The sequence below is a fragment of the Pieris napi genome, chromosome 20 (genome assembly GCF_905475465.1).
Source record: "Pieris napi chromosome 20, ilPieNapi1.2, whole genome shotgun sequence".
Classification (NCBI taxonomy): Eukaryota; Metazoa; Arthropoda; class Insecta; order Lepidoptera; family Pieridae; genus Pieris; species Pieris napi.
In genome coordinates, this window is record NC_062253.1 from 3,858,716 (window position 1) to 3,878,157 (window position 19,442).

At 33.6% G+C, this 19,442-nt stretch overlaps 2 protein-coding genes across 3 annotated transcripts in view; one reads left to right on the forward strand and one right to left on the reverse strand.

Annotated features, from left to right (window-relative positions):
- The window catches only part of LOC125059932 (kinesin-like protein KIF21A), a 59,765-nt gene extending 56,982 nt beyond the window's left edge, over window positions 1–2,783 (forward strand). Inside the window, exons 29-30 of one of the 2 annotated variants that reach the window (XM_047664632.1) lie at window positions 64–242; window positions 1,086–2,783. In XM_047664632.1, the coding sequence (XP_047520588.1) occupies window positions 64–106 (43 nt within the window). In that variant the 3' untranslated portion in view covers window positions 107–242; window positions 1,086–2,783. The remainder of the gene's footprint in view (window positions 1–63; window positions 243–1,085) is intronic. The other variant, XM_047664633.1, reaches the window with a different exon arrangement.
- A 2,518-nt stretch (window positions 2,784–5,301) lies between these two features.
- Window positions 5,302–19,119, reverse strand: LOC125059941 (U2 snRNP-associated SURP motif-containing protein). The gene is made up of 17 exons (XM_047664655.1): window positions 18,753–19,119; window positions 18,346–18,439; window positions 17,981–18,170; window positions 17,479–17,641; window positions 16,916–17,081; window positions 16,570–16,733; window positions 15,853–15,918; window positions 14,801–14,844; window positions 13,592–13,812; window positions 12,653–12,764; window positions 11,253–11,495; window positions 10,052–10,238; window positions 8,991–9,177; window positions 8,209–8,371; window positions 6,904–7,081; window positions 6,206–6,354; window positions 5,302–5,582 (listed from the first exon to the last, which is right to left on the reverse strand). Exons 1-17 carry the CDS (start codon window positions 18,825–18,827, stop codon window positions 5,372–5,374), a joined length of 2,613 nt encoding a protein of 870 aa, XP_047520611.1. The 5' UTR covers window positions 18,828–19,119; the 3' UTR covers window positions 5,302–5,371.
- Between the last annotated feature and the right edge of the window lie 323 nt (window positions 19,120–19,442).

Consider the following 19,442-nt stretch of genomic DNA (forward strand, 5'->3'; position numbering starts at 1 on the left):
ATTAAATACGACAATACTATTAACATTTATACAAATTAGTTTTAATATCTGAGTGTGTTGCAGCGGCGGCGAAGTGCGCGCCTGGAGAGTTCTTCTCGACCCGTGAGCGACACACACAGACACAAACACACTTTCTCACACATACACCACACAAATTTAAACTCATTTTTTTTTTTCAATTTTCCAAAATTTTTATAACACTACACAATTCGCTCCAATTATTGGCCACAATGAATGTTAGGGTAAGTATTCCAAACCCCGAGCTAGCTTGCGCACGCCGTCGCCGCTTCACCACTTGTCATTACTAACATTACGCTTAGCAATAGTCCGCTAAAAAAATAAAAAAACAAAAAAAAAAAATCGAATACAATCGGAAGTTTTGTATTTTCTGGACTTTCCCTTCAGCACTATTTATAGACGATTCAATTACACTTTTAGTATCTTCTAGCTAAATGTCAAATGCCTAGAATTAATTAAATCATGATTGTTCAGTGCTCCTTTCATTGTAAGATATACTGTTCAAATCTTGTTTGTGAAGTTCAAATTTTGGATTCTTAGTGTCATTTTTTAGTTTAGTTACACTTTTGTTTTTTGTGATTGCACTTTTATGTATTTAAAATTCTGATATATATGTCTATATTTCTTAGAAATTTATATCCTGTTCAAGTAGTTGATTTTGATAGTCCCGTTTTAATGGGAGAATCATAGTATCTTGAATACATCTGAATCTAAATTCACATTTTGCCTCGTAACTAACTTGTCTGTGTGATAATAGCTTCGTAGATTTTCTCTCACGTTTTTATCGCATCTATGACTTAGCTTTCAGTGTTGCGCTATACGTTTTAGATATTTTTTTTATAAATGTAGTTGATTCGTGTGTATCACAATCAGAATATAAATACAAACTTCTTATAGACTTCATATTTCTAAGTTCATTATTAGAATCCTATTTTTAAATTTTTCGTATAGCGTGAGGCTTTTGTCTTTCAATTTTATAGATCTTTTCTCTATTGTCTGTGTTATGTATATTGTTTTTAAGTTCATTCTATATACGTACGCATTAACGTATACGTTTGTTCGTACAGTAGCGGACGCGTACGCTGCTTCCGTATACTTGCAAACAGATGACATTCGGAAACCACAGGACCTTCAACACCAACTCGTCGAGCATGGAGGTGACGGAATTCGGATAAAGATATCCATTCCAGCAGTTCCTACTGAATTTACTGTTTTGACTCGAAAGATTTCGGGATATGACTTTCGACTAAATATGATATAATTAAAATATCGTCTCGTCAATTAATCAAGTCTTAACATTCCTTGTGTATAGAGGCTCTAAATCAAAAGACAGATTTATTTAATTAAAGCGTGTACTTTTTCATATACGAATTATAGTCCAAACATTTAATGGCGGTAGATCAGAAAAAACTTTTAACTCTGTCACGATTTGGTTGAAACTCTAATTTGATCTCTATTGGCTAAGGTAGTATAAGTTGATTGATGTAATATTCGAACCTTGCTTTATGTACTATGTACATTAAGCTAAATGGCCTTCAATAGAAAATAAAATTCAGGCGGTTTTTTTATCTTAACGCCTTCGCTTAGCGATAAACTGTGATTAGTCCCAAAATGAAACTTAGATATTAAATTCATAGGGTGAAAATTTGTATTAATCATTATCTTAATAATATATATAAATTTATCAATAATAGCGTGTTTTTAATTTGGTTGGCGTCCTTTTGCGAACGCAATCGTAGTTATATGTGACAATTATATATTCTAATAGCCAAGCTTTTGCCAAATTTTACGCACAAGACCTCATTTCTTTTATCAATGTTTAGAACACATCATTAAATCGGTCTTATAACAGTATTATAACTTAACTACTCGCTGTCTCTTTCTAATTACTGTGATGAAAGAGACAGCCTTAGTTAAGCGTGATAAGACTTTTAGTTTCTAACCAGTTTTTGTATTAGAATTTTAACTATGTAATCGATAAATATAAGTAGAGTTGACAAAATGTAGTCTGTGATGGATCATCAATTATATTTTTATACATTCCTGCGCTACGGGTAGATATAGCGATTTTTAGATGTATGTTTTATTAATATTTACACTCTGGAGGTGAATTGGTATAATTAATAATAATTTTATAATCTATAATAAAGTACCTAATAGCTAGAGGTATCTTTAAGACGTTATTAGGTCATCCTTTTGAATACCTTTGCCCACGTCCGAAAGAATTAAAATAACGTCTATTAAACAATGAGGCTAAACTAATAAAGACAATTTAAATTTCATTGTGAATAACCAAACATACCTATTTTAAACAGTATTATTTTTGTGTCTGTGTTCATTTTTCTGTTTTATCTAGATTATTTTTAAAGGCTATGCTTATTGAGTGATTATCTAGGTTTTAAGTTAATGATTTATATTTGTTAAGTAAAATATTTAGCTGGATTTTATTGTTATATGATTTTATCTATAGGAATTCATGCAATGCTTTTTTAGCTCGATTGAATCTCTTCAGCATTAATTACTAGTCAAGTCTAGAACGAAATATTTTAAATTGTTTTATTCGATGAATTTTAAGCTTAACAATAGATAAAAGTAATATCTAAGTGCATCAGACAATATATTTTTAGCGTATCTAATCAGTGTTATATTGCTATAGAAAATATTAATAATGAAATTATTTTATTCGCAATTATACAATTTTCGGTTTAATTTGCTTGTTTTGAATTTTATTTGGAGAATATGCTAATAAATTTGATACAAAATAATTTTGTTTTATTTCTTATAAATATATGTTTTGCTGTTATCAACCATATCTATATATCAAGCATTTTAAAAGAATGACATAGAATATATTTTGGCGGTTGTTACGTAGCCGTATATCATGACACTTTTTGCATTGTCTCAGCATTTGCTACCCCGTGGAACCTCGTTTCATATATTATATCTATATATTTTTCTTTCTTCTTATATCTTTTTTTAAACCTTCGGCTGTGGCCTTAGTTATTCGGCTAAAGCGCCTACACACGGCTTTAAAATCAGAGGCAATATCGGGAAAGTGGTGGGGACCCTAGATCGCCTCGTGTATAGAGTATGCTACTGCCAATTCGAACTACGAACCGATTTCAACCCCACCACCATTGTCCCGATATTGCCACAAATTTTAGGGACGTACTGTATAGGCGCTTTTAGACGTTTAAATGGTGAACGGGCACTAAGTGCGGCAAGTGAACGGGAATCGGTTAGGGCATTTAGAATAGTGTCCTGGTCCGGTCTTATTGCCTTTGAATGTTTTTGCAAGCGTTTCATATTGCGTGAGATGATTTAGGAAAAATATGAAATCTAACAAGTATGCGGTTTCAGTTAAATCAGCGAGGCTGCACACGAAAATCTATTAAATAATGTTATATTCAATCTGTTTTTTCTTTTTTGTGAAAACAACTATGGCGGAATTGTTCCTCTTTAAAAGAAAAACAAGGCCATAGGTAATAGCACACCTTTAGGGTTGACTATAATGGTAGGGGAGCCCAAGAGGGGATTTCGGGATTTACTCAAGCGCGGCAGATTAATATATAGGGGGATACCTTGTACCCGGTTAAGTACCTCCACAAAATATGAGGCCCATATATAAAGCCGCACGTGGAGGAGACAGGATCAGTTTAGTAAAAAAAAATTGACCATCAGAAATTCCCGAGCGCGTCAGATTAAGGTAGGGTGAGTTAATTACATCCTAAAAAGTGTATATTCCACTAATCTGACAATTTGAGAGTGACGGAAAAAAAGGGGAGGGCAACAAAGTTGTAAAAAAAAAACGTCATCTCGACATTCTCGAGCGTAGCTAATTTTTTTTTTATTTTGAAGGAAATAATTCATGAATAATGAAAAATATATAATCTGACGATTTCCGCAAGCCGAAATAACAAAAATTCGTCGATAAAGTTAAATGCGTGCAGCTGCGTGATGCCTACATTTCCTTAAACCGATCGGAATCTACTAAACGGCGTTCTAAATATTTCCCTCAAAATTACATTTCCTGTGAATTTGAACCGATTCGGACCGATAGATTTTGAGAAATTTTGAAAAATCTTAAAAAAATAAGAAATATTTTTTTTAAAGTGGTTTCTTTATCGATCAACTTCAAAAACTAATCCGCCTTTGAGCTTGAAAAACCACGTCGATCGCCACCAAGCTGGTATACTCGAAAAATTGTTACGCAATGGCTGTGAGAATATTTAATCACCTTCCTAAAAATTATAGATCGCTGCCAAGTAATGTTTTCAAGGGGAAGGTGATTAGGTTTTTGAAGTCAAGGTGCTTCTATAGCGTAACCGAATATTTAGAACATAAGTTTGGAACATAAATTTAATAACGTATGATATGATATGTACAATAATATAATGATATAAATAATATAAAAACTGACCAATTCATATGACTAATAATGTAAAATTCCTTTAAATACAAATTTGCGCGCCATTGTGTGTGGATTCTGCCACATGCGAACTTATGATTGTACCACCTGACACATTTTTGTACCATATTCTTGCAATAAATTATTATTATTATTATTAAAAACCTAATAACGAAACACCACAACTTGAATCTTTCTCGGCATGAGTGGAGCAGGTTGCATTGATTGTTGCATCCTATCTTTAGAACATACTAGTCGAATTAATTGCTGCCCAAAATATTATGGCGCCTTCGCAACACAGCGTTCTGGTGGTTTTCGCAGCACCGGCGTCGGGGATATTGAGAACCAAAAGCCTCCCCCTGTCCTAAAGCTAACTTTTATTCCTCTTACTTCTTCAAGGCTCTTCTTCAGGTCCAAACTTGACCCCTTACGATTCCGCAATGCCTGACTCACAAAGCGGTCATATCTTGGTTCTGTGCATCAATTTCCTCTCGAACCGTGCCTTTTTAAGACCGAACCAGTCTCTTGATATCGTTACCAAGTCCTCTGGACAGTAGAACGACTTTGCAATATCAAATCAATACATATATAAATATATAGATACAAATCGCTTTATCAGTCATATTAGAAAGCGGTGTTTCATGTAAAATATCCAAAAAGTTTGATAATTTAGATAACCAGTAAAAAAGCAAATTTACAATAATCATTATTTTTCTTTCGTTACTCAAAATTTAAATTTGGGACGTAAATAATCATACCAGGATGCTTCAAATAACACACCAATACATCGTCAAAACCTCTTTTTTCTAATATTCATTCAAATAGCGAAAAAAATGGTAAGTGCCTTAACTAATTAAAAAAACAAAAACAAAATGTAAGTATCAATAATATATTTTACACGAGTAATGGGATATCAAACAGCTCCGAAGCAAAAATTCGAATTTTTCAGTATTTATATTTTGCGTGTTTCGAGTGCTTCCGATGATGAGGGGGTGTGGCCGGCGATCGGCGTCTTCTGTCCCGCTCTCTATCTCTGTCCCTTTCCCTCTCGCGTTCTCTCTCCCTCTCCCTTTCTCGCTCTCGTTCCCTTTCCCGCGAACGTTCCGCCTCTCTATCGCGATCGCGTGAACGGGAACGCGATCTTGATTTGCGGTCTCTGGAAAATTATGTAATTTTAATCTTAATAACTAGGGTCAATATGAAATGGTTTGATCAACTTCTGTAAAGCAATTACAAGGTTTTTACGTCCCAAAACGTACTAAGACATAATCTTGAGTCAGCGTCAAATGTGATATTGGTAAAAATACTGTAGGTATTTGAATGTAGTAGCTTTTAAAGTGAAACTTTTATTTCATCGTCTCAAACTTTTTCGTCTGTGTGTTGCATGTCGCGTGACGGTCGGTCGCGGAGTAGGGATAATGTGAAAGGCGCTCTTCATAGCAGCCAAGGCCAATATGGCGGGCGCCTATAGTTCGCAGCAGCTGACCGTGTAGTGTATAGACTATTATTTAATATGTGTATATAATCTAAATAATTGTTAAGTATTATGTATGTTAAGATTGTGTCTTAAAGACTTAGTCTACTTTTATTATTTCCCATTATTATTCAAATTTTCCAAGTATAAAATTAAGATTGATAAAGCGATTTTTATACCCTTAATGGAATATTATTCCAAAATTTTTTAGTTAAATGTCTATAATGTGAAAAAAAGTTTCACTTTTACCGTGGTTTCATAAAACCATTATAAAAGTTTTGGTTAGTTTCTCTGTAAATCCTTACGAATATCTAGATCGCTTATGTATTGGTGGTGATAGTGATGGGTCCCGAGATTTCTTTGACTTCCTTGAACTGGTGGAGTGAGTGTCTTCGTCCCGCACTGGGCCAGGGGACAGCGCGCCAGGTGACGTTTCCTTCGCCTCTTTGATTGCCTGGGGATATTCACAAATTAAGATATAGGTCTTACTATAAGAATAAATTTAAATAGTAGTTCTCAAGAATGCTTACATGAAAAAAAAGAGTGTGTACTTATGTGCGTAAGTAGTTATACTTCTTTGGCATTAATAAAAATAGTTTTTGATTGCATGCAAATAATTAATTACAATTAAATAATCAAAGACTGGAAAAGGAGTCATAAAGTTCAGTTTCCATTTGAAAAATTAAATAAATAAATATTTATGATTATTCTTTTACATTAAGTGTAACATAAATTCTATTATTATTCGAATGTTGTTTTTAAATTATGTCCAATGCCGTAGCATCTTCCGTGGGCAACTTCATTCTGTTAATTTTGTGTCACGGTGCGCGCGCATCTTAAAATTTCACTCTCATCAATTTTTCATAACGCGCCTAAAGACGTATAACTTCAAAAAAAATTAACTAAAAATAACATCAATAATTTAGTATCGTAAACATTTTTTTTAATAATTAAGGTACATAAAAAACAATTTTAAAATACATTTCTATGAATAAAAACCCACCTTCTTAATAAGTTTCCGCCTGTAATGCTGTATCTGCTGTTGCGGCGTAAGTGCCGCTCGCCGTGCGCGTGCGCCGGTCTCCAACTCGTCCGCGTACTTCAACACGCGCACTTCGATCTCCCGAAGCGTTTCTCGCTTAAGGGTACGTTCTTCTGTACGTGCTTGTGGAGATTCGATACTAGAAAAAAAAATTATACATGTATAGAAATAATTATATTTCTTAGATTCTTTAGATTATTGACTATATATTATGTGTTATTGATGTTTCATTTAATTTGTGTGTTAGTGAAAAATACGCTAGTTTTGGCCTGTCGTTTAAATTTTAATTCTAAGATTTTGGATTATAAAAGAAATAGCATTAAAGTGATTGTTTTAAACTCTAAATGTTGTTTCTTAAAATACATATTTCATATCATAAATATCTCAACATTTCATAAATACGCAAAGTAATTCATAGGAGCTAAGGCAAGCATACAAAATACATAATCCCCATAAAACACGTTTGGTATGTTTCCCCTTAAATTTTGTGCACAATTGTCATTGATGCACATGCAGTTATTTTGTTTTTGTTGTATTCGTTTCGTTAGTATGCCTTTTTAAAATAAATAAATAAAATGACCACTAAACATGACCTCTGCTGCCGAGCTGTTAGGCGTAGGCGTCACTATATAACGCTATATTTAATTCATATTTTTCTTTACATATATCTAATTATTTTAAAATTTTCTACTCAAATATCCAATGTATAATGCACCTCGATGTCTCACGCTAAAATATAGCATGATATAATATCAATAAATGTAATTAAAAAAACATTCCTAGACAATTATTTGATGTTTTTTTTTTGTAAATACCTAACAAACAAAATTAGTATTTTGTATGTTTTATGTATGTGTCACCGTAAAATTGTAAACACCGTTAGATTGTAAACTGTCGAAAGATTGTGAACTCAACGTACTGCTTACAATTTAACGTATTACTAATTAACGGTCTACTATAAAGCCGCCCAATCGGGGACAACCTTCGGACAGTTGACAGTTTTAGATAGTAATTTGACGGTTTCACTTCGATAGAGTACAATCTACCGAATAATAATACGTTAAATTGTAAGCAGTACGCTGAGGTTCACAATCTTTCGACAGTTTATAATCTCGCGAGATAGATTACAATCTAACGGTATTTACAATTTTACGTTAACATATGCATGCGTTGGAATGTTTTTGTCAGTAAAATAAAAGTTATAATTACTATAAAAATAAACAAGCCTTTAGAATATTGCTTAAAGCAAGATTTTTTTTATATCACCTATCATTCTGCGCGGTAGGCGTGGTAGGTGTAAGTTCCTCGTCGTCAGTGTGCGCCTGCGCAGGTTCAACACTTTCCCATCTCGATGGAATGAACCCTGCTGCAGGCCGCTCCACGCCCGCGCCTTCTGCTTCTAATGGGACTCCATCTATGTCTTCTTCAACTACAGAAAATTATAAAAAAATTACATTGTTACATTTACAGGCAAGAATATGGTCTATACTCTAATTCGTATCTCAAATCATAATCTCGTCTTGAGCGCTGTCAAACTACATGAAAATGGTTTGACAGCTTGTAACTGGTTTAAATAAATTATTTACACAAATACAAGAGATTATCATTGATTTGACAGGCACCGAATGATTATTTATGATAAAAATCTCTAAAATAGTTTAATAATATTTTCCTACACATACGTTTTGAAGTTGGTTAAAAAGAGAAAAAAATAAACGATTTCTCATTATTATTATAGATTTCTATATTTAGATATAGTATTATAATCCCCTGGCACATGTACTTTTTTATTTACATTTACATAATTTTATTTAATAAATAAACAATTTTGATTGTTTAAATTAAAACATAGCAACAAAGAAACAATACCTATTTAAAGATAATATTAGTTACATTAATCTCACAGTGTTTGTGTGTCAGGTTTTAAAAAAAACTGTTAAATATCGACAAACATTTCGATATCTTACGAAATTCGAAAGTCTAAATAAAACTTTACAAATATACTCCCACGCAGCTGATAATCTCCATTTTGGAAACCAATACAATACCAGGCACGCCATCAATATCTTCAACCACAGGCGCAGGCATTCGTTGTGAGGCAAGTCTCCTCAAGGCAGCGCCATCTAGTGGCCCTCCCCCACTCTCACTCCACGATCCTTCAGAGCCTGTGGACCTCGGAGACCCTTCCTCTTCCCCATCTGATGCTTCTTTAGGTTCAACCGGTTCTCTTTCGCCCTGGAAAATGTCTTATTACTCAACAGAGTACACATTTACCGGAACGCGAATTTATTTGTTTATAAACATATTATGTTGATAAAGAGTTTCCTACTTCGATTATGTAGTATATATGTTACTGTAAAAGCTCGAACTGCAGTATATCCTAAGATATTCCAGTAAAACCTAAGATCTACCAATTGCTAATGGTAAATGTCCCAAAAGGTTTGCGATTCGAACTCTTACCACCATTCCGTTGGTAAATCTTAGGATTTACATTAATGGCACGGTAAATGTTGAAAAACAAAAAAATGCACCTGCAGATCATCAGGATTACTTTGTAATTCTAAATGCCATAATAGCAATCCGTGTTATAGCAAGTGGAATGTTTTTTTTTGGTACCTTATGTAGGTGAGATATTTAGAGATATGTTAATATACGTTATGTGTTTTTTCAAAATAATTTAAATAAGTTGGTATTAGTGTGTACTTATTACTATCATATGATACCTTTATAATACTATACAGTACCTGTTTGGTTTATAGTTCATTAAAGTAAATAATTAAGAATTACTCATTGTTTTATTCCTAAAACCAACATCTACCAGTTGACAGTGGTAAAACCTAGCATATACTGAATTCGAATGGTAAAAGCTCGAAAAAATCGTCGTATTTTCAGAAATACTTACATTTACCAACTCATGTCGGTAAATCCTAAGACTTACACTTAAATCTTAAGATTAACCGTAGTTCGAGCTTTTACAGTAACATATACATATTATTTATTAATTTCTCATAATATTTATTGTTTAAAAATATACAATGACATATTCACATTTCAAATTATATTTATTGAAACTTAATCGACACTCGCACGCAAAAATCGTTTTATTTACCTTCCTAATTCCCATAAATACATCGTTAATATGAATCAACAAGTCCGTAGGGTAAACAGCCCAATCGGCCCAGGCTTGTAATATCCGCGTGACTCGGGTGCGAAAGCCTTCCTGCTGAATGCGTGACGTCATATTAGCCCACGCCACGTGGCAGTGACGCATTATTTCTGGTAAACGTTGTTGGAAACTAAAAATTTTAATATTATTTTACTATAATTTCATGAATATACGATAAAATTTATGACATTTTACACACATCAATATATATGACAAAAAAAGGAGATACACAAAATCAAAATATGCTCCAGCTTTAATGTGTCAATTTAGGGAGCGTTCAAGTATTACGTAACGAATTGTGGGGGGGGGGGGGGTGTCCTTTTGTAAAACGTTACGATGCGGGGCGGGGATTGAATTACGCGTTATTGTTAATATTATTCGACTTTCCAGAACTTTACACCACATAATGGTAACTTTTAGGTATAGTCAGGTGTCACGAAACGTTTTACTATACTTGGTTACAGTACTGTACTTGGGTACAGAAAAACGTTACGGCGTGTTACACGGGGGGAGGGGGAGTCAATAATTTCAATTGCGTGACGTAATACTTGAACGCCCTTTTTTATACGAAAATTTTGGGGCAAATGTTTAAGTGATATACAATGGAGTGTCCATTGGCCGTATCACTTACATTGACTGAAGGAAAAATTGCCTTTTAAAAATTGGTACGCTCTTTTCTTGAAGGAAGAAAAACCTCTCATCAAAAACCCCACTCAATTCTTAAACAGTTAATTTTTTTTTTCACTTATAAACCGAATACAGCGTTGAGGGATTTAAACAACTTCGAAACCAAGATGGCGGATTTTTATGACCAGCTCTGTGTCATTTGTTAAATTACTTACATTGCTTTTAAATTGAAACCTTTTGAAAGATGATATTAGAAAATGTGACCAGATGAAAAAAGTGCTGAAGTGAGAGACCGATTGACTGAATGACTTTTGAAGACTTGTGGACACTACGAAGCACACGAAATCCTTATACATTTTTATACCGCCGGCCATAGACACTCACACTGCCAGAAGGCTCGCTCGTTGCCGGCCTTTCGAGAATTAGTACGCTCTTTCCTTGAAGGTCCCTATATCGAATTGGTTCAGAAATACTTCAGTAGACTGGTAACTGTTGGTAAAACTCTGGTAATACTTACGCATTCCTAAAAGCGCTAGCATTCGTGAGCTTAGCACCTGCATTATGCAAAATATCGGAAAGCAAGTATAGTCGCGCTATTCTCTTATGCGGAGCCGTGCCCTCCCCCGAAAGGGATTCCAGAAGACATTGAGCGACTTCCCCAGCAGCTTCAGCGTGTTCCAGACACCATGCCATCGCCTCTCCTATACTATTTCGAGTTGGAGCTAGGTGACGGATTATGTCTTCAAGACGATCGCGTTGGCTGGAAGAGAGAGCATGTTAGATGTTAGATTAACAAAATATATCATAATAAACTTTATTGATAACGTAATATGGTCGTGACAAAATTGATCTAACGCTAGTCCCCACGCCCAAGCCCCTGTGTTGTGGGTGACGGTAGATCTAACATGACTTGTTTGATTCCAAAGACAAGTCAAAATTCAAATATACATTAAATGCTTATAATTTTACATTTACTGCCAGTTCTCAAATCAAGGCCGTAGAACGGAAGAGAAGAACTGGAAATAAACTCTCCGCCACTCTTTTTTTTCATAGATAAATATTATTATTTAGATAAGACATCTAATCAAACACGTCATGTAAGATCTTAAGTATGCGTAAATGTGCAATGGGTGTGTGTGCGTATAACACACTCTGTATTTGAGTGTGGCTGAGAGATGTTATAAGCGCTGTCTCTGTTAGTTTTTGGAACCTCAGAGTCATGCTAAAATATGTAATATCCTCTGTAAGCGATTTAAAAAAATATTTGAGGCATCTTTTAAAAACCATTTAAATAGTAATAATAATAATTAAGCCTCATTTATACCTTGAAACATTTACAAAATGTACACACACTAAAAATAAATAAATTACACATATTTTTTTAAGCTATTACATAGATTTTATCGCGGGCTTTGAGCGCGGCGACCGAATCAAGAAATTCCGTAACGAAAAAACCTAACACACGATGACGTAATATAGGTGCGGCAAATACGCGTTAGAGTGGGACAGAACGCATACTGCGCATTCCCATCTCTCTGACGAGATCGGTGACGTAGCGTGAGCGCGGCCGGTGCAGCCGGTACGCGTTAGATTGAGACAGACTATATAGGCGTTTTAGTCTGAGTCTGGGAGAGTGGTAGATTAAAATAATATCAAAGAAAAACAAATACTGCATAAATAAAAAATAAATAAATAATTATAACTACATAAGTTGATAAAAAATGCTATGCAATAGCTTTACCGCGGCAGTCCCCGAGTGCCCCCCGGTTTTTTTTTCTTCAAGGACCTCTTACAGAGGCTCTATATCTTATATAATTAGGCTCGATCTCTCTTTCTGTCTAGAGCATTTTTCTCCCATCAATAGCAATAACGCTTATTAAACTAAAAAAAATGAGTGAATATACTTGTGAAACCGACTTATTGGAAAGGGTCCCTCGTATATTGTCTTTGGGGTCTTCTTCATCCACCAGCTCATCTGGCATACCCGCTGTGTAGAGATTCATTACCGGCGGACGCCACACGGAACCACCTATAGGAATATTCATGCTTTATTATACTAAAACAAGAACACATCATTGGGACATTTGATAGTATGAAAAATTAAGTGTTATTGAGAGAAAAAATTGTCTTTAAAAAGCGTTATGTAGTAAAATACATAATATATGACATATAAAAATAATAACAAAACAGTTACAGATTAGACGAATCGACGATGACGTACCATGCTTGGAAATAATTTCTTCGTCTGTCTGTCTATTTTGATTGAAAAATATGTATTGGTGTAATTTAAGAATGGCAAAATAATAATATTCTATGAAACTCGACGTTTGTTTACTGGCATGTTACGTCATAGACTATGACGCCATTTTGCCTCGAGAAAGGTTATGAAATTATTGTGAATTTAAAAGCTTAACAGAATTAAAAATAACAATATGTATAGGTTCTAGTCACTAATAAATAAACTGTAATGATTTTTGAAACCTTGTTAAAAAGCTATTATAATATCCTCATACTACATAAACTAATTTATATTTTATTCCAAGTAAATATATTTTGTCTATTTATATGTATAGTAAATAAACGTTTTAAATAATATTATTTTTTATTTCAATTGAACAATAAAAAAATCCGTAACAAAATCATCAATGTTTATACATTTTTTTGAGAACTTTCTGCTAATAGCCGAAATTTCTAGAACTATTGATACCTTCAAGGCGCATAAATTTAGAAGAGATTTTCTTCAATCCTTTCAATTCACATGAACCTTTATTGCTTTGTAATAAGGTACAATTTACAATGCGCAAAAAGTTTCCATCTTGTTCGACCGATTTAAACATTATTCAAAATAAAAATTACCTTGAAACATCCTAAAGTCATCAGGCGACCACTGTTTGGGCGGGTCCCCTTGGAGCATAGAGTATAACTTCCAACGATAATAAACGTGCGCAGGAGACTGATTTTCAAACAGAAATGTGAAGAACGGATTGTTGATCTCCTTATTCATAATTATTGCTTCAAACATCGGACCCTCGCGAATCACGAATTCAATCATTCGATGAATCAGCATTAAAATGTTTCTGGAACATGTTTTATTCATTTAACATCTACCTGTTCCCAAGGATGTTTAATGAAACATTTATTTATGAAAAGGTAAAATATCGTGATATTAGAATTATTTTATAAAGGCAAACGGGAACCCTAATGATAAGTACTGGATACTTAGATTGCTATTAAGCTCGCGAGTGCGTTGCCGGCTTTTTCGCTTATCCAGACAATTTTCAGATCCAGATAGTCTTAAAAAACGCTTGGTTGTGGAGTGACGAATGTTGAGATATCTATATCCAACGCGATATTGTAAACAGTAAACATGTAATACATAATATACTGTTCTGATTTTCCACTTCTAAAAGTCTGCGCAGGCGCCATTTAGTGCTCAAAATCAAGGCGTAACTTTTCGAAATATTTATATTATTTTTACAGCCCCGATTTATTTGTACTGTGTGGTGAAAGAGAAATCATTTTTTTTTCAATCAATTACCTCAATTTTATCTTGGAATAATAAAAAGCGGTCTACTAAATACTTAGGAAAAAAATTAAAGTTTTATTATACAAACGTTATAAAATGTGAAAAAGGAGAGGACCAGAAACCTGGTAAGAGGAAATAAAAGAGATAGAGGGGATGGAAAATAGTGGAAGATAAGAGATAAATGAAAGAATACCCTTCACAGCCTGGGGTCGTGTACTAGTATCAAATATATTGTTTATAATAAAGATTCCCTAAGGGACTTATATTACGTCTTTAACTATTTTTGTAGGTTAGGAGGTCAAATAAGCGTACGGGACGCCCAAAAAGGGCATCGCAGCCCGTTAACCTATTAGTTGCGTAGTGCGTTGCCGGCCTTTGTTCTAACAAGTTTTTTTTTAATTTTAAGATTTTCTATCAAACGTCAGATACCATCAAAATGTTAGAAGACTAAATTATCACTATCAGATCTATTAAGGAGTTTTCCCTAGAAAAATTACACACAATTGACAAACAAAATAGGCCTTTTATATTTAACATACCTTTCTGTTGGTATAACCACTTTAACTATTGACTGTGACAGAATCTGAAACAAGATATTAATATTTAAAAGTGAAAAGTGGGTGCGTATACGCATAAACATAATCTGGGTGAACAAAATATTGTAATTTTTCTTCGGTCCCGTAATGGTATATTTTTACTATATCCTTCACTATAATGAAACCAATAATTAATTTAATAATTGGCGTAATTAATAATGGCCAATCTTGGGTTTTTACTAATAATTGTAATCAGACGACGCCCAAGTTAACTAAGGGAGCGTTCAAGTATTACGTAAACGAGTTTTGGGTGTAAGCCAAGTTAGTTGTTTATTAGCATCGCAACCGCACTACCCCTCTTTTTATGTTAGTTATAAGCTCATATTTTAAACGATTAAAACTACTCGACACACATCTTCATACAAAAAGTTTAATTTAACATATATTTGAACATCCCTACATCAAGCGCCTAGAGTTAAAAAAAAGGGTGCGTGTACTTACGCGCGTAAGAAGTTATACTTCTTTGGCATTATTAAAAATAGTTTTTGATTGCATGCAAATAATTAATTACAATTAAATAGTCAAAGACTGGAAAAGGAGTCATTATAGTCAATAAAGTTCAGTTTACATTTGAAAAATTTAATAAATAAATATTTATTATTATTCTCTTACATTAACTGTAACATAAATTCTATTATTATTCGAATGTTGTTTTTAAATTATGTCCAATGCCGTAGCATCTTCCGTGGGCAACTTCATTCTGTTAATTTAGTGTAACGGTGCGCGCGCATCGTAAAATTTCACTCTCATCAATTTTTCATAACGCGACTAAAGAAGTATAACTTAAAAAAAAAAATAGTAACATAAAGTTGCTTGAGCGCACAATCTATACTAAGATTTAGCTAACTTAACACATTAACAACAGCAACAACAATTATTATTGTTGCAAAACCAAGGTTATATTGAATGTAATGTATGAAATATTCATTATTGTGTTACAGATTACGGGCATTGGTTTGGTCTACACATAATGCACAATATTATTTATTTTTTACCTGTTCATATATTGTCTTATCTTCTGGATCACTTGGAAAATATTCCCCTGGACGAAGGCGTGGGACCTGCAAATAAATTTGACATTTGAAAACATTTTTCAACTATTCATGCTAGGCCAATGGCTAATGATGATGATCAACGACTTTTTTTTTAATGACAATTCAGACCAATTGACCTAGTCCCATGCTTAGCTGGTGAAGCTTGTGTTATGGGTACTTGGCAACGGATATACAGACATATAAATACATATTAAAACACCCAAGACCTAAGCACAACACCAAATGCTCATCACATCGATGTTCGTCTCAGCCGGGGATCGAACCCGGGACCCATGGATTCGCAGTCAGGGGTACTAACCACAAGACCAATGAGTCGTCAGAATTTAAATTTCCAGAAAACTGTTAACATAATACTTACTAACCAATACCTGAAAGATGATGAATTAATGAAGCATTTAAAAAAATCTAAAGTTTTAAGTAAAACATGTATTTTAAATGAATGTTACCTTCCGTGTCTCAATATACATACACATACAAATCTAATACAGTGTACTGGATTCAACTCCCTGGCAAAATGTTTCACATAAATAGACACAGATGGCGACTAATATACCACGAAAATCAATGAAACAGACACATGAAAATGTCTGCCATAGCTACCCTAGATTAGGACAGTTATCAGCGATAAACTATAACTATATACTTGATAAATTATACCTTATCAGCAAGGTGTTTGGGCGGCTGAGCGTTGAAGGGCAGACCCGAGGGCGGCGGAGGCTTAGTGGGATTATGCAGGGCGGGCGGAATGTAAATAGGCACAGGCGGAATTAGTACTGCCTTACCCCAACCCAGCTTCATCTCGTAGTTCATTATCTCTTTGCCTAGAAAAGGTTACAGAATTATTATTTGTATTGTATTGTATATTATTTGAATAATTATTACTTCTTTCTATATATACCAAACTCTTCGTTTATGCACTTCATGAATAGGTACAAAATCACACATCAAATGTTTTCAGATTAGAAATTTATTAAAATATGGACAACATGTCATTTCCTCTTACCATTAATGTTGCGTAGCGCCCTTTCTCCATCCTTCCTGGACATGAACGCTACAAAGCCACAATTTCTCCCCCGAGCCTTCTCCTCATCAGAACGAGGCCACATTATTTTAATACTAGCGAGTGGACCATACCGGCCAAATATCTCCATCAACTGCTGCTCTGTAATCTGTAATGGTTAAATTGATTTACAACTAAGAAACAAGTGATAGTCAAGATCAACAGCTAACAAAATACAATGATAATATGTATATTAAAAGTGTAGCTTGCCAACAGTGAAATAATTTTTGAAATCGGTCCAGTAGTTTCGGAGCCTATTCATTTCAAACAAAAAAATCAATCCTTTCCTCTTTATAATATTAGTATAGAAAACAGTGCTAGTATATACATAGTATAGTGAGGTATTAAAATTACACTGTCATGCTTGAAACTTTGCTATATATGACTTTCAAAAATCAAAAACATTTGACTTACAGTAGACCTTCATTAAACACTAATTCTGGATACATACAATGCTTTGTTACATATGCCCACATCATTTCTAGTTAAGTGTATATAGAACTTACCTTTGGATTTAGATTTCCTAAATATAAGTTGGTAGTATTAGGATCTCCAGTATCATATGAGCCTACATCTGGTATACTATCAACCACAGGTTCAGCAACAGCTAAGCCTCGGTCACGAAGAACATTCTTATATTTGTGGCGTTCTGATCTTTCTTCTTGAATTCTATTTTAAAATAATAGGTTTTTTAATAGTAAATTATTGTTGTCAAGAAACAAGTGTATGAACACTAAAATATGCTAAAGAACAGCCATTTATCTAACTGTCCATAGTAATTTTTAAGTAGATTTCTATTTGATGTTAAAGTGTAGGGTAAATTATAGAATAGGAAAGCCAAGTTGGCTGAATGTTAACTGTTGTTTGTCAATAAAATATACAACATTTTTCTTCTAAATGTGGCATTAAAGACTAGTAAAATATACAATTTAGAACAATATAAGAACTCAAACATATAATGAAGCTTGGGTATTAGGTAGGTACACAATTTAAAGTATAAATACTCACTGCCTAAGTTCTTCTTTGAAAAGTTCCAAGTTACTTTTTTTCTTCTCATTTCCCTTTTTGTTGCGAGGACGACCTGGTGGTTCTGGTCTAAGAACCAGATTCCTAACAACCTCTGCTTCAGAAATTCCTCTCTTATCATCAAGCCTTGATATAGGTTTATATAGCTTACCCCTTTCAGATGTATCTTCCTCTGTAAAAAAAATCAAGATTAAACATTAGCTCTCAGATAATATAAGATAACTAACAGACATTTTATAGATTTTTTATGACTTCGATTTGAATTTAGTACATTGCAGTTCTCTCAAACTATTCGAGTAAAAATTATCTCTAGAATTGAAATATGGATAAACAAAAGTATAACTTACTCCTTGCTCCAGCATCATAGGTGCCAGCTTTTACCCAGACTTTAGAGGTGCTGCTTGGAACTTCTTGGAATGTCTCCACAAACTCTTTAAATACCTAAGGCCACATTAAGTTTTTCTCATTTTATAAAAGTAAAGACAGATAAACACATACTTGATAGTACAGAGCGAAACACTGATTATCCTAACGATCATAATCATTTTGCTAACAAATAAAAACACGATTATATATTGTTATTATTTTGTAAATCTTAGAATAAATAAGTCTGTTTGTAAAGTGCAAGTTGCCATAAAGTAAGTAAAATATTCTATTCAAACTAAAATAACATTATTATTTTTACTAATATTGATTTTAAAGTGGAAATTTGTGGAAAAATTCTGAAACCAATGGCAACAATTAAGTAACTGACATGAGCTGCTGCCTCCTCTTCCTCCTTCTTCCTTAACTCCTCAAGCTCTTTCTTCGTTAAACCACGATTACTCATAATTTTAAAGTTCTTAGTTATAAAAACATAATAACTTTTACTTAGACGAGTTGGTTAGCAACTGCTAGACTTTCGAGGTAAAACCATCAACACCGACAGAACTACAATTTTAAGTTTTAACCTTATATACCACTCCTAATTTCAAATATTAGTAGAGGTGGAGAATTGGTGAACCTTATTAAAATAATTCGAATTCTTTGTAAGAATGTTGTTGATTTGTAAACAAGCCTAGTAAGTAGTAATATCTAAGTACTAAGACATAACCTAACACTACCTACTGTCAAACATATTACTAACTTATCTGTGGCTGTCAGTTCTCTCACTGCTATTTGCTTCAACTATCATTAAATGACAATTGACTCGTAAGTGCTCTTATTGACTGATAAAATTATGTATAGTTTAACAAAAAAATATAAATTATAAACTCAAATGTTAATTTTTATAATTAATAACTTGTAATGCTTAATCCATCACTTCATGTTATTAGACCACAAGCCCATGAACAAAAAATACCTGTGAAATGACCCAACCTGAATTACGCTTACAAGGCTGTTACTATATCTGAAAATAGCTCTGAGCACTATGCCGTCATTTCTGAGCGGTACATGTGAGTAC